This window comes from Alosa alosa, chromosome 11 (assembly GCF_017589495.1).
Source record: "Alosa alosa isolate M-15738 ecotype Scorff River chromosome 11, AALO_Geno_1.1, whole genome shotgun sequence".
Lineage (NCBI taxonomy): Eukaryota > Metazoa > Chordata > Actinopteri > Clupeiformes > Clupeidae > Alosa > Alosa alosa.
In genome coordinates this window covers 8,931,204-8,944,259 of record NC_063199.1, presented here as the reverse complement: position 1 = coordinate 8,944,259, position 13,056 = coordinate 8,931,204, and the positions used below count along the sequence as shown (strand labels likewise).

General features: G+C 44.5%; 1 protein-coding gene across 3 annotated transcripts in view; it reads right to left on the bottom strand.

Moving 5' to 3' along the window:
- Positions 1-295: 295 nt before the first annotated feature.
- The window catches only part of grm3 (glutamate receptor, metabotropic 3), a 43,543-nt gene continuing 30,782 nt past the window's right edge, over positions 296-13,056 (bottom strand). For 2 of the 3 annotated variants that reach the window (XM_048257539.1, XM_048257540.1), the window contains exons 4-6: positions 10,887-11,959; positions 4,531-4,708; positions 296-3,127 (exon numbers count right to left, since the gene is read on the bottom strand). In XM_048257539.1, coding sequence (XP_048113496.1) covers positions 3,051-3,127; positions 4,531-4,708; positions 10,887-11,959 — 1,328 coding nt within the window. In that variant the 3' untranslated portion in view covers positions 296-3,050. Of the gene's footprint in view, positions 3,128-3,398; positions 3,512-4,530; positions 4,709-10,886; positions 11,960-13,056 lie in introns of all 3 variants that reach the window. The other variant, XR_007195077.1, reaches the window with a different exon arrangement.

Sequence of the window (13,056 nt, the reverse complement as noted above, 5' to 3'; positions counted from 1 at the left end):
GTTCACCTCTCTTATCTCTGCCACTCTTCTCCTCTGTTCTCTTTGTTTGTCTTCTGCCCTTAAATACTTTCTCTCAGCCCCGTTCCTCTGACGTTTCGTTGCTGTCACTCTTATCAAAGTCCTGTTTACCTTCTCTTCTCTTGTCTTCTTTTCATAAACCAAGAGTTTCACCCCTTCACTCCATCCTCTTTGTATCGCATACCCCCACCCCCACCCTTCCTTATAATCTTGTCCCAGAAGCAGAGAATGGTGGTTAGTATAGGGGGACCAAAAAAACAGTAGAGTCAGACGGAGACCAGCAGCTTGTTACTGTTTATTATGATGCCATTGTGTCCGTGTTATTGCACTGTCCTATTGCTTTGTGCTTATGTCACAGTTCCAACATCAGACTGGAGACAGCACATGATCCAGGTTCATTACACATCATCAGTCTGCATGAGAAACACAACATCACAAACGTAAAATAATGAAACTTTGTTGTCAAAACATGTTACTCTAGAAACTGTGGCTCCAGTTCATCATCACATATACAAACACATTCATTTTTAGGTCAAGTCATTTACAACCCTCTGACTTAACTTGTTCACTTTGTGCATTTCCATGTTTGAATGTCTGTGTGGTTGAGTTTCATATTGTGAAGGAGAGTGTGATTTTCTGCCTGTAGCTTGAAACTCAATTCTGGCCTGTTTCCACCTGCTTCTCTATACTGTGTAGACACGCACGCCTTTATGTTCAACTCCCTATCTGCTATCATTATAAAAGTACAGTATATTACAACAATTATTATTTCTATTGGCTCTACTAGACCTGGATCTAGATCTAGTCCTCCTCACCCAACACTACCTGATAAAGGAACAGAAATGAAACATCAGCAGCGGCAGCAGATGTGGGGGAGGTGGATGGCTGCTCCATAAGCCTGGAGCCTCAGTGAAGATGGAGATTTTTTCATGGGGCTGGATGGACACACTGCCTGCCTGCCTGGCTGCCTGCACTACAAAGAGCTGCGGCCCTGACTGTAAGACAGAGCTTTTCCTCAGAGGGCTGCCTGACAGCCTGAGGCTGAATGCTGCTTTACATAACCCACTGTTGCCTGTCTGCAAAAACACTCACAGCCCATTCTTTTAGGCTGCCACGGGGGGTGAAGGAAGATTTTACTCCTTCTCTCTCTCTATCTCTTCCTCTTTTTCTTTCATACTACACACTCTCGTCTGTTCTTGTTGGGCTACTGTGTTTGGTATATATATATATATATTTTTCAAAAACACAATTGAAAGGGGGATCTCATTGCATGCGGTATGTGCTGCGCTCGCCACTATGTTGCTCTTGGTTGAGGTAATGTCCCAAAGATTTTTGTTGTGCTTGCCGCCGGGTTCAGCGCAAAATGCCTATGATTTACAGTGCGCCGCGGACAAAGTTCAACATGATTGAACTTTGACTGCAGCACGCGCATGAGCAGCAAAGGGGCAACATGCCGTTTGCGCTGCGCTTTGCTCGGCGCAGCGGCAGATCAGTTCTTGCGCGCGCAAACCATTGAAAATAATGGGTTTCATAGCGCAGCGCTGTCGTTTGCACGTGCAATGTGATCCTCCTTGAGACCTAGTCAAGTACTTCCTCTCTGATCTGTGAAGGAGTAGTTACCAGTTTGTCTCCATCGTTAAATTCCACTTGGAAACCGAAAAGAGTAAGTCTGTCTGGAATCATGGGCTAACAGGAAGACCAGACCAGGCCAAAAAAAGGTTTATTTTTTTGTAACATCTCCAGTAGTTGTCTCAAGGCTGTGCTTATGTTTACTTCATTTTAACCACATACAGTCATCAACCAGCTGCAATCATTGCATTTCCTATTAAATATTAGGACACATTGTGCTAGGACTGTGTTAGCTGTTGTTCACAATATCATCTAGCTACAAAGGTATTATTGTACATATCTTAAATTTGTCACATTGATAGATGAATCAACAAAACAGATGGTTTGGCAAATGTTCCAAGGATAAGACTCTATCTGGTATTTGAACTAAATTGGCAGTATGTGACAGTTTTCATACAAGTATGTGTTTTTTAAACTCAAGAGAGAAATATGTAAATATGGCCAATAGATATGGCCAGAGAAATATGTAAAAATGGGTGAATGTAAAATCCCTTCCTCTGTATAAAGCTGGCCCAGCCTCCCTCAATTCTACATGCACACGCAACCTGTACAGTAGAAGCCAGCGTAGAAAAAACTACAAGACGTACGGTAAGGCACAGAGAAGTGTCTTTTAACACAACATTAACGCTTTTACCAAAAAAAACAAACTAACTAAAAAACAATCATTTCCCATGTGGTGTAGCGATGATACCACAGACTGTGGAGGCATGGGTACGCACTAATCCCTACATATCCCTACCTCAGATGTCAAAGGGAGTCCAGCCTCTCTTTCAGCAAACACACCAGCTCGCCTCACACGCTGGCAGTCTTCCTAGGGCAACGGTGAAAACTCAGCAGCACCCTCTCTTTGCTTGCTGGGCCTCTTCTCAGTTTGTTTAATGCTGTCAGCTTGTGCTGTTCAAACCATCTTCAATAGTATATACAAATTATTTACAACATACAAATACATACATGTTTATTATTACAATGAGCTCTACAAAACAGAGAAGAAAAAACAAAAGAAAACAAAACAAAAGTACGGTAAGTCTGTCCAATATTGCAGGCGTACCAGATCAATCTGGTGACTACGTCCAATCAAAAATACTCCATACAACAATGGGAGTTCATGGTTATATACAACGTACAATACATACATAACAAAGCTATCAAAAAAGAAAACAAAGTTTCCAAAATCATCCTAGAAAGTTTTTTTTTTTGTTCTTTCGTTTCTCTACAACAATGTCAGTTAATATGTACAGGCCCCTAAAAAATAATTTAACAACATCAATCATCTTCATAGTAACAATAATAATACACCTTGTTTTTTCTACATACTGTGGGCGGGAGCTAGTTCATGGATGGAGCACAAAGTGTGCTGATTGGCTAACAGTCGCTGCAAAGCAGTCAGTCAGAGAAGAGCGGAGTCACAGGGAGGACGTGGTGGAGTCAACAATCTCTCTGCCATTACAGACGGTCGGAACATAGTGAGCACTTACTGAGGCTGGAGACAGAGAGGCAGGCAGAAGGAGAGAGAGGGAGAGGGAGAGGGAGGGGAACAGGAGAAAAGAAAAAAAAAAAATCAGGGCAGGTTTTTGCTCTGCAACTGGACTAAAAATGAGTCAGAAAGCTTGGCTCATAAAGTGCCTTCCCTCTACACACACACACACTCTCTCTCTCTCTCTCTCTCTCTCTCTCTCTCTCTCTCACACACACACGCACAGACACACACACTTACACACACACAAACTCCTCTACCTCACTTTCCCTTTTACCTTCTCCATTTCCTGCTCCCCAACTCCCCCCCTTTCTGCCTTTCTCTCAGCGGGTGCCTGTCTAAGATCTCACCCACGTTCCCCTTCTTTGCAGTGTCTGTCACCTCCTCGATCTGACGAAAGGGAAGAACATAAATAAAGATGAAACTGTTTACCTGATTCATTTTTGTGGCCATGAATTATACAGAGGAGGGCTGCCGTGTCTCCGGTTAGGTGGGCTTATTACTGTACGGCCCTTACAGCTGTACACAACTTCCCACAATTCCTCTCTCTACCCCATCCCCCCCACCCCTCTTCCTCCTCTACTACCCCCTCCTCCTAATCATCTCTCTCTCTATCTCTCCCCTCAGCACCTCTTGTTTTTCAACTCAGGGCTTACATAACCGAGCACAGGTGACAATGGTGCTAGAAGAAAGCGGCACTTGCTTGAGTGGCATGCCAAACGGTAAGGCTCCCATGTTCTCTCTCTCTCTCTCTTTCTCTTTCTGTGTCTGGCTTACGTAAGCCTCAGCTTCCCTTACCTTCACAGCTTCAGCCTAGTCTCTCTCTCTCTCTCTCTCTCTCTCTCTCTCTCTCTCACTCTGTGGCTGCTGCTGCTGCGTGCTGCGTTTGACACCTGTGCACTGATGGAGCTGGGGGAAAGGCCCTGGCCACACTTCCTGTGAGCTCCCACATCTGCTGTCTCCGCAGACTTGGAGACATATGGCCGCGCCTCACTCACCACTGACAGCCATCTGGACTCCAGTGAAAATGTAATTGTAACACAACTGTGACATAAAGTAATGAATCCACTTGCATTAATTGCTATCAAGAGATATGAGAGGGTCACTTGGGAATGATGGCTGAGAACAGCAGGGAGATCAGCTGGCTAGTATTATCAGTGCTAACCCTGATGCTGATGGATTGTTCACTTCAGGTGCGCTGGCTGTTTGCTAGTAAACTGACTAGTTTTGGACAAAACTCCACAAAAGCTTCACGATATTAACACTGATTTTACACCATGTGTTCAGGTCAAAGGAGAGAGGAGGGCATCCATTTGCAGACATGAAGTTAATCTGTTGCAATTCGACTGATCGCATTGTTATGGTGCATGGACTGAAACCCGTGGCCGTGGGCGAGCGAGCGGTCTCACCGTGTGACGCATACGTGGTGGCCGGTCCACTGACGCTGAAGCGGTTGAGGTTGAGCCGATGGCTGGTCACATTCTTCTGGGGCTGGAACATGATGATGTGGACCTTCGGAGCGAACATGCAGCCCAGGACCACAAAGCCGCTCAGACTGACCGAGATGCACATGGTGGTGGTTTGGACCTGCATGTGAGGAAAAAGAGAGGCAGAAAAGTGAAGAGACTAAGCTCAGCCCGCTGACTTGGAGTTGTTGGTCTGTGAGGTTTGGATGTTAAAAGAAAGAGAATATTAGGAGCACATGAAAGGCTTATAGGACAGCAGTGAGAGGAGGCCTAAGGCACTCAACGCTGCCAAGCAGAGCAAACACAGCTGGATACTTCCACATAAAATTAGCACCGGAACAGTGTTAGCGAGCTGACAATAGCCACACATATATCAGGATGAGCAGCTCATAAGAGTTAGCAGGACCAGACAGAGCTTGAATGTATGTAAATGCTAAACTTTCCCATTGAACATATTTTCTTGAGTCATCTGTTTGGAGGGCTGAAGTCCCCCCACGATTAGCCATAGAATAAAGTTTTCTACACTGTCTCTCATCACTCTTTTCCTTGTTTCCCACTGTATCTTGGGAGTACCGTTGTTGTATCTTCTCTGCTGTGTTTTGAACAAAGTTTGCTCTGCTCTGCGTTCCCAGATAGATGGATTGAACTCAGCTGTTAATTAACTGGATCGGCAGGCCATAGGGCTCATAGTGTCAGCTAGGCCAGCGAGCCTGAGTGATCATCCTCATTGGAAATGACAAGAGGGCAAAAATGTTCTCTAAAGCGTACTAGCCTCACCCAGCACCAACCATAACCCCCCCTCCAACAGATTGTAATGATATTTGATTCTCAGCAGGTTTAGTTCTCTCTGTGACAATTATTATGACTGCTAGCGAAGCGGTCATATAGGGATTGTCAACGTTTTTTTTTTTTTCCGTCATCTACTTCCTGAATTTTTGGTCAACGATACCCGGGACACTGAAACACCGGGGCACATGAAATTTGGTGGGTATGTAGCCCCCACTAGACTTTTACGAAAAATTTTCGTTTGGTCCCCGGGGGCCACTCCGCCACCGCGCTGGGCCCCCCGAAACCCAAAATATGCAGTTTTTCCTAAATAACTACCTGAGCCGTGGCACTGAGGATGAAGAATTTTTTATGGTATGTTGGTCTCAAGGGCCCACATCAACCTGGCCCACAATCACTCATTTGTGATTTGCACCCCCCCGGTAAAAAATGAAAATGCAATATCATTCTGCTTTAATCGCCCCTATCTTCAGTTAAGATGTTCAGAACTGCACCAAATTTTATGTGTATGATTGACCTGGCATTCTCTGGGGGTATGCCAAGTTTTGTAGAATTTCACCCATGGGGGTCTAAAAAAATGTAGGTTATGTGTACATTTAGTGACTGTACACTCATTGGCCTGTAGATGGCGGTGCACACATATACACATGCACACACACACAGCATATATAATAAAGCCAGCCTACGAAATTAATAAATCATTTACTTAATAAATAAAATTAAGTAAATCATGCATAATTTAAAAATAACTCAATATATAGGCTACTTGGCTATTCAATAAGGTTTCCATAACAGCACCGCGGACGTTCAATGAACGCATGAAAGCTGATGGTTTGTTTGAAATCCCGACACTCTTTCAACTACATAGAACGTAATAGTGATCATCAAATACCTCCCCAGATTTCAGTGCCCATCAGTCCCAACATTTAACAATATAATCAAACAGACCAAAAGTAAATTAAATATCAAACTAAACCGAAAATGTCATGCTTTTGAAGGCCTACCAGTATGCCGCTCTAAGAAACGCAAGTCTCAAAATAAAACTGGCATAGGAAATAAAGGGCTGTCTTGAATACAATCCTGCCCCTAAAGGCCTGTACTTTGTCTTAAGACCCCGGCCATAATTTGAAGATTTACAGTATCTAACTAACCATTTATCACAACTTGGCGCTAATATCATTGGAAAGCTTAGATTCCGCACGTTCATGATGTGTAATGTGTCATATGTATAGGTTTAGTTTAGTTGAACCTCATCTGCCAGGTATTTGACCTACCAGGTTGACACTTCAGCGTGAAAAATACTCAATAATACTCAAAGCATACCTGAGGCCGGGGAAATGCGGGGGGAATGCGTCTGGGATGGCTTCTGAGGTAGCATCGCAAATAAGAGAACATTTAGAAAATTCCACAGACAGGGGGTGCTCTTGAACCCTCTCACCGTCTCTGAAAGCATAACCGTGGCTCAACAGGTAGATCTATAGATAGGCTAAACTAATTTTTCAGGCATCTGACCAACCGGTTTGACACTTCAGCATGATAAATCGAGGGTGTGGCGAGTGTGTGAAACTAATCAAATGCGTGTGTCTCACGGCCAATGCGTGAGAGTTGGCACCTATGATGCTACTAACAGGAGCTAAGTGAGTTAGCCACAACACGTTCGCTACGTGATGGTTTTCTAATGGAAAATATATAGCCTAGGCTTCCTGAAAGATAACCTGTCTACGATGCATCCTAAACATCTGAGTCGGCTTCCCAAACACCCATATAGGGACATTTCTGCTCAAAGTCTCAAAAGGACCTAAACTACATACATTTAGCATCTTTGAGTCAACGTTCTGAGTCATCTCCATTTACGTTTTTGGAAGCATACGTTGAGAGATTTATCCATGGCTATGGATAAATCTATTGCCTATGGCTATACCGTGAGACTGAGGCGGCTTTTGTTTGTTCGGCGCGTGTTTAGGGTGTGAGAGGGGAGTCGATGTGCTTTGATTCCAGCTTGTTAGTTGTAGTCTTTGCGATTAAAAACACGTGTGTGTGTGAAGTATCCAAACAACGATAACGCTTTCATTATGGCTGCTATAGCCACAGACCTTGAGCTACTGTACAGTGGATTGGGTTCCATTTAGAAGTGTCCACTTCAATTGCGCTTTCCGTGATTTACACAGCTGCGTGAAATATACTGACTGATATGCAAAACTATTAACGTTTAGGTGGCAGCTTAAGTCCGCTTGATACTGTAAGCCATTGGTTCCCAAATGAGATTTTATTTGGGTCGCCAGCATATCCTAGTGACAATTTATGTTGTGTAATAGGCCTAGCATTGGGCCTACCTTATATAGTTTGTTAACAGTCACGGTTTTGTCATAACTCCCTCTATGCATTTTTGCATTTAGAATAGCTCTGAAACCGGGGGGCGAACACAGGGGGGGCGCCAGTGCGTGGATATCTCAATCGCAAAATTAAACAATATTTCTATTGGGCGCCTACCATGGACTTATTGGACTAGGCTGGGTGAACTCAGCCTGATCTGCCAGCGATTTCTTTTTCGACTTCTTAAAAGATTGAGCTTGGTCTGGCGAAAGCCAAATTAACCATGGACTTCATAGTTGCAAAATGCAAGGGAACATGAATCAGCCTATTATTTGCACAAACAATAACGGACAGTAGCTCTTCAACTTGGCCCATTAAAGGAGAATTCCGGTGTGATATTGACCTAAAGTGTATTGAAACATGATACCGAGTGTGAACGTATGTGTATAGCCGAGGCTCAATGTATCTCCACACTTCATTGGTAGACTTCCGAGGGCCCTGACATTTAAAACGAGACATTGAGAACTTTGAAAAAGCACTGGTAGTTTACTTACAAGACGATTTATACACGAAGTTTAGCGTTTGCAGCCATCTTGAATTTAGTCCGCGATAAATTCGAAAGCAACGAGTAAGAATGAACAGGTATGATAAGGGATCAGATTCCAAAAATAATTCAGTGGAAATGCATGGATTCCAGTTTCTTCCAGTAGCAGCAACTGGAATCCATGCATTTCCACTGAATTATTAACTCTTAATTATTAATTATTAAGCTAAACTTCGTGAAGATACTGTCTGTATAAATCGTCTTGTAAGTAAACTACCAGTGCTTTTTCAAAGTTCTCAATGTCTCGTTTTAAATGTCAGGGCCCTCGGAAGTCTACCAATGAAGTGTGGAGATACATTGAGCCTCGTAAATGGGTGTAAAACAGTGATTTATTTGCATGGCTAGCCCGATGCCGAAGCACCACTATTGAAAAAGCTGTTGGTAGCATCGGCTAACTAAGCTTAGATTTTGGAGTGCAGGGGACAAGCCGAGATGGGCTATGAGACATACGTTCACACTCGGTATCATGTTTCAATACACTTTAGGTCAATATCACACCGGAATTCTCCTTTAAGATGTGTATGACCAGTCTAGCAAAGCATTTCATGAATGCCCTTTTGGACATGTCAGTTATTTGCTGGGTAAAACTGCATTTTGTTTTAGACTACTGGTATTTGTGAATAGACAATAAAGCTGAATATCATATGAACTAGATGACTAAATGTATGCATATGTAGAAGAAGAAACATTCACAAAAATCCATGACATGACCTCTCTTCTTGATAGCTGTTGAAAACTGCATGGAACTGACAGGGATTTTTTTGTTTAATAATAAATAAAAAAATACATTATGCTGCTGCTTTCCCAAATAAAATGTAGCCTACAGGTGTACCTTTCATCAGTCCAGTTGCAATGGATGGACTGTGATGAACTGCCCTACTTGTGATTGTTTAGAGATTTTAAAGGTTTTATAACAATGCTACAAATTTTTTGGCAAGTGCTACAAATCTATTCACCTTTGCAGCGCCAGTAGGCTACTTTGTGTGCGGCCGCAAACAGACATTCCAAACAAGCAGACACAAAAGTTTCAAGAGTGGGGGATGGAGTAGAAGATGGAGACAAATTCATTAATATGATTTATTTTTCGCAGCATGGATGTACAGGACTGTGCGGCGGTCATATTTTGTACCGCTATGCGGTACATCTAGTTTTATTCCTGCTCACTGCAGGATGATAACTGTAATCATTACCTTACTATTACTCTCAACACGCCAGAACTAAATGGCTGAGAAGTGTTGTCCACACCTCAGTATGAAGCCCTAGCTAGTCAGCACAGCCCTCCCTCCCCCCTTCTTTGAGGTTGCTCTTTTTGCAGCTGCTTGATTTTCAAGCTGTAAGTCTGAGAAGGTGGCTGCCTGAAGACAGCCTTGTTAGTCACAAGCTCACACACAATTCCCCTGCCTTTTATCTAGGAGTAGGAGGGCTGATTATCAGGTAAAACCCGCCATTAGCCTGATCCTCCTCTTTCATGTCTCAGCTAATGATTATGAGAGAGGGACCAAGGTCAAGGCAGCATCTCTCTCTTTCTCTCTCTCGCTCACTTATTGCTTTTCTCTGTTTCTCTTTCTGTAAAAAAGGGCTGAGAAACTGTTTCTGTGGCAAGGTCTTTAGTCCCTGTCTGATGGCTAAATACATTACACTTGAAAGGCTTTTGACAATTTATACTGACATAAGCATTACATTAAGGCATTTTAAATGACCTGCTCCTCTTAAATGCAAGTGGTTGTCTTTTTCAGCAGTTCTGGTTTTGGTAAAATGCACTTGACTGGTGCCATTAGTAGCAGATGCTATGACAATGTCAGGTGTATGGAGAACTACTGGTCTTAATAAAGGTATGCGGGGTCCAGGGCTGCTCTGTGGTTTCAGTGTTCTTTAGTCGGGATTCTGTGGCTGTGCTGTGATGAGCTGTGCACATTGCACATGTAACCGTGAGATGTGGTTAAACAAGGTTATTACTTCAAATTAATATTTCCTCAAATTAAAATGAATATCTCCTCAAAATATTTTTTCCCTAATGTTTTGTTTTTATTTTAGATTGTACTCTAATCAGGTTATACTCTTTGTCCAAACATTAGTTGGCCTGATGATGAACAAAATTGATATCCATGCTCATTTATACTTGAAGCTTTTTTTCAAATTGTGTACTTCTAAAGGACTGTAGTTTTTTAGATACCCATTCTTATGAATGTGCCTCCACCTCCCTGTCCGTCTAGGTCAGGGATCTCCAAACTTTTTTTGCCAGGGGCCAGATTAGGTCTAATGAAAATACTTGCAGGCCAATTAATCAGTATTAGCTATGATCCACTAGTTTCACATTTAATCCATGTACCTCTGAATGTTAACTCCTGGATTAATCCCATAATTACTTGGAATTGTCAAAAATACGGTGAATTGTTCCAAATCAAACCGTGGGTCAAGAGGGCCATTTAAAAACTGTTCAGGGGCAGCATTTGGCCTCTGGGCTAGACTTTGGACATGCCTGATCTAGGTCATCTATGTGATGCATACTGCACAATAGCTCTCTGTCTTGATCTATGGAGCTAAACTAACCTGACTGAAACAATTCCCACCAATCCCATTCATCCACTCCACCTACCCTGTAGTCGCTCGAGGTGACATAGAAGATGGGCAGGAATGCCAGCCAGATGATGCAGGTGGTGTACATGGTGAAGCCGATGAACTTGGCCTCGTTGAAGTTCTCGGGGCACTTGCGCGTCTTGAAGGCGTAGATGGTGCACAGCACGACCAGCAACACGTCGTAGGAGAGCGACAGCAGCATGCTGGAGTCGCGCACGTTGCACTTGAGGATGACCGTCTGCCGCCGCTCGGGCAGCGTGAAGCGTCGCGTGCCGGGCACCTCCAGCAGCATCCACACGGACACCAGCAGCAGCTGGACGGAGATGAGCGAGAGGCAGATGAAGACCTGCGAGCTTGGGCTGATGAAGCGTGGCCGCTGCGCGCCCTCCTTGACGCCGTTGAAGATGCGGGAGATGCGGTTGGTCTTGGTGAGCAGCGCCGAGTAGCAGACGGCGAAGGACGTGCCCAGGCCCAGGCGCCGCAGCGTGCAAATGGCCGGCGACGGCTTGGCGATGAACACGAACGTCATGACGTAGGACATGAAGACGCCCAGGAGGAGGATGTAGCAGAGCTCGCGGCCTGACGCCTTGACCAGCGGCGTGTCGTTGTGCCGCACAAACACGCCGAACACCAGCAGCGTGCAGAGGAAGCCCAGGCAGGCGATGGTGATGGGCCCGATGGCCCAGGCGTCCTCCCACATGATGTAGTCCTCGGGCAGGTCGTAGCAGCCGCTCAGGTCCTCGTTGGGCCACTGGCCTGGTGGGCAGGGCGCACACGTGAACTCGTCGGACAGATACTCGTATGGCTCGCACGGGGTGCAGATCCAGCAGCAGTATTCGCCCGCCTGCATCTTCTTCATCTCGTTGCGGGCGCACGGGTCACTGCACTGCGAGGTGGGCACGGCGCCGCTGCGCGGCCAGCCAATCAGGGCCTCGTTGAGGGAGAGCGTCTCGGCCCACTCGCCCACCTGCACGTAGCTGTAGCGCTCGCCGCCTGGAGAGCGCTGGTAGTTGTAGATGTTGTAGCGGCCCATGCCGTCGCCATAGGCGTCGAACTTCACCACGCTCTCCGTGCCAGGGGGGGAGAAAGGAGCTAGAGAGAGGGGCAGATAGAGTCAGAGAGCAGAGAGAGATAGAGAGAGAGACAAAGACACAAAGGGAGAGAGAGAGAGAGAGGTGGAGACAGACATCAGGGTTGAGAGTTTAATTCAACTCTGATCATCCATGTACTTTGCAAAAAGAACAAAACCAGAAGCCTGCAACATTAAATGCGATACAGACAGAAACAAATGAAAGACCTAAAGAATCCTCAGTGGAGCGACAATGAAAGGTTAAATGAGTCTTCTCGAAACTCTTTCAATTCCACTTCACAGAATTCAGTGACTGCAGCATTACTGCGGTGGTATCAGCAACTAATGTCTCTCTGTTTACAATAACGCAAAGCACCATCTTAAGGCCTTTCTCTGCTCCCCTGCAGCAAAAACAAACGCTATCGCATTGCCATCCGATAAGATCAGATAATTATGAGACAAGTTGTTAAAAAACAAAAGAAGCCGAAGCACGACTTTATGGACTTTATGGTTAGGCAGTAATGTTAAGAGCCATCTTCCGCCTCATTAGGATGGGCTTTCTAATAAAGAGCGGCATCGGACTGTGACAACAGTGTCAGCTGTAAAAACGGTTTATGTGTTGTCTGTCGCGAACAGATATGTCGGATTCACTCGCTGTGGGATTATGGCATGCTGGAACAAAATGCCTCAGGATCTTCACATGCACAACACAAACTCACTGGTTGTGTACAATACTAAGATTTCAGACTCAAGCTTTGACTGCCAATTCTAGCTAGACTTATAATATGCCTATGTAGGCATTGTGTGTTTTTGGGTTCTTGCTTGTGTGTATAACTTAGAAGTTACTAAAATGAGTTGTACCTTTGAAAACAGTCCAGTACATGATGTTGTTAGTGCAGTGGCAAGGCAGTAAGCTGTAACGAAGCAGTACTTGCCAAAACACATAACTCTATTTTAGTGATTTGGCCCTAAAAGCTATATAGTGCAAAGTGCAAATGTGTCAGTTCATTGTTGACTATGTGGAGTGATGCTATTTTTTTTATCAAGTGCTTATGATTATTTTTCTGCTTTCAATCTGTTCTGGTTTGAACCCTGCACTGTTGCCTGTGACTGTGTGTCT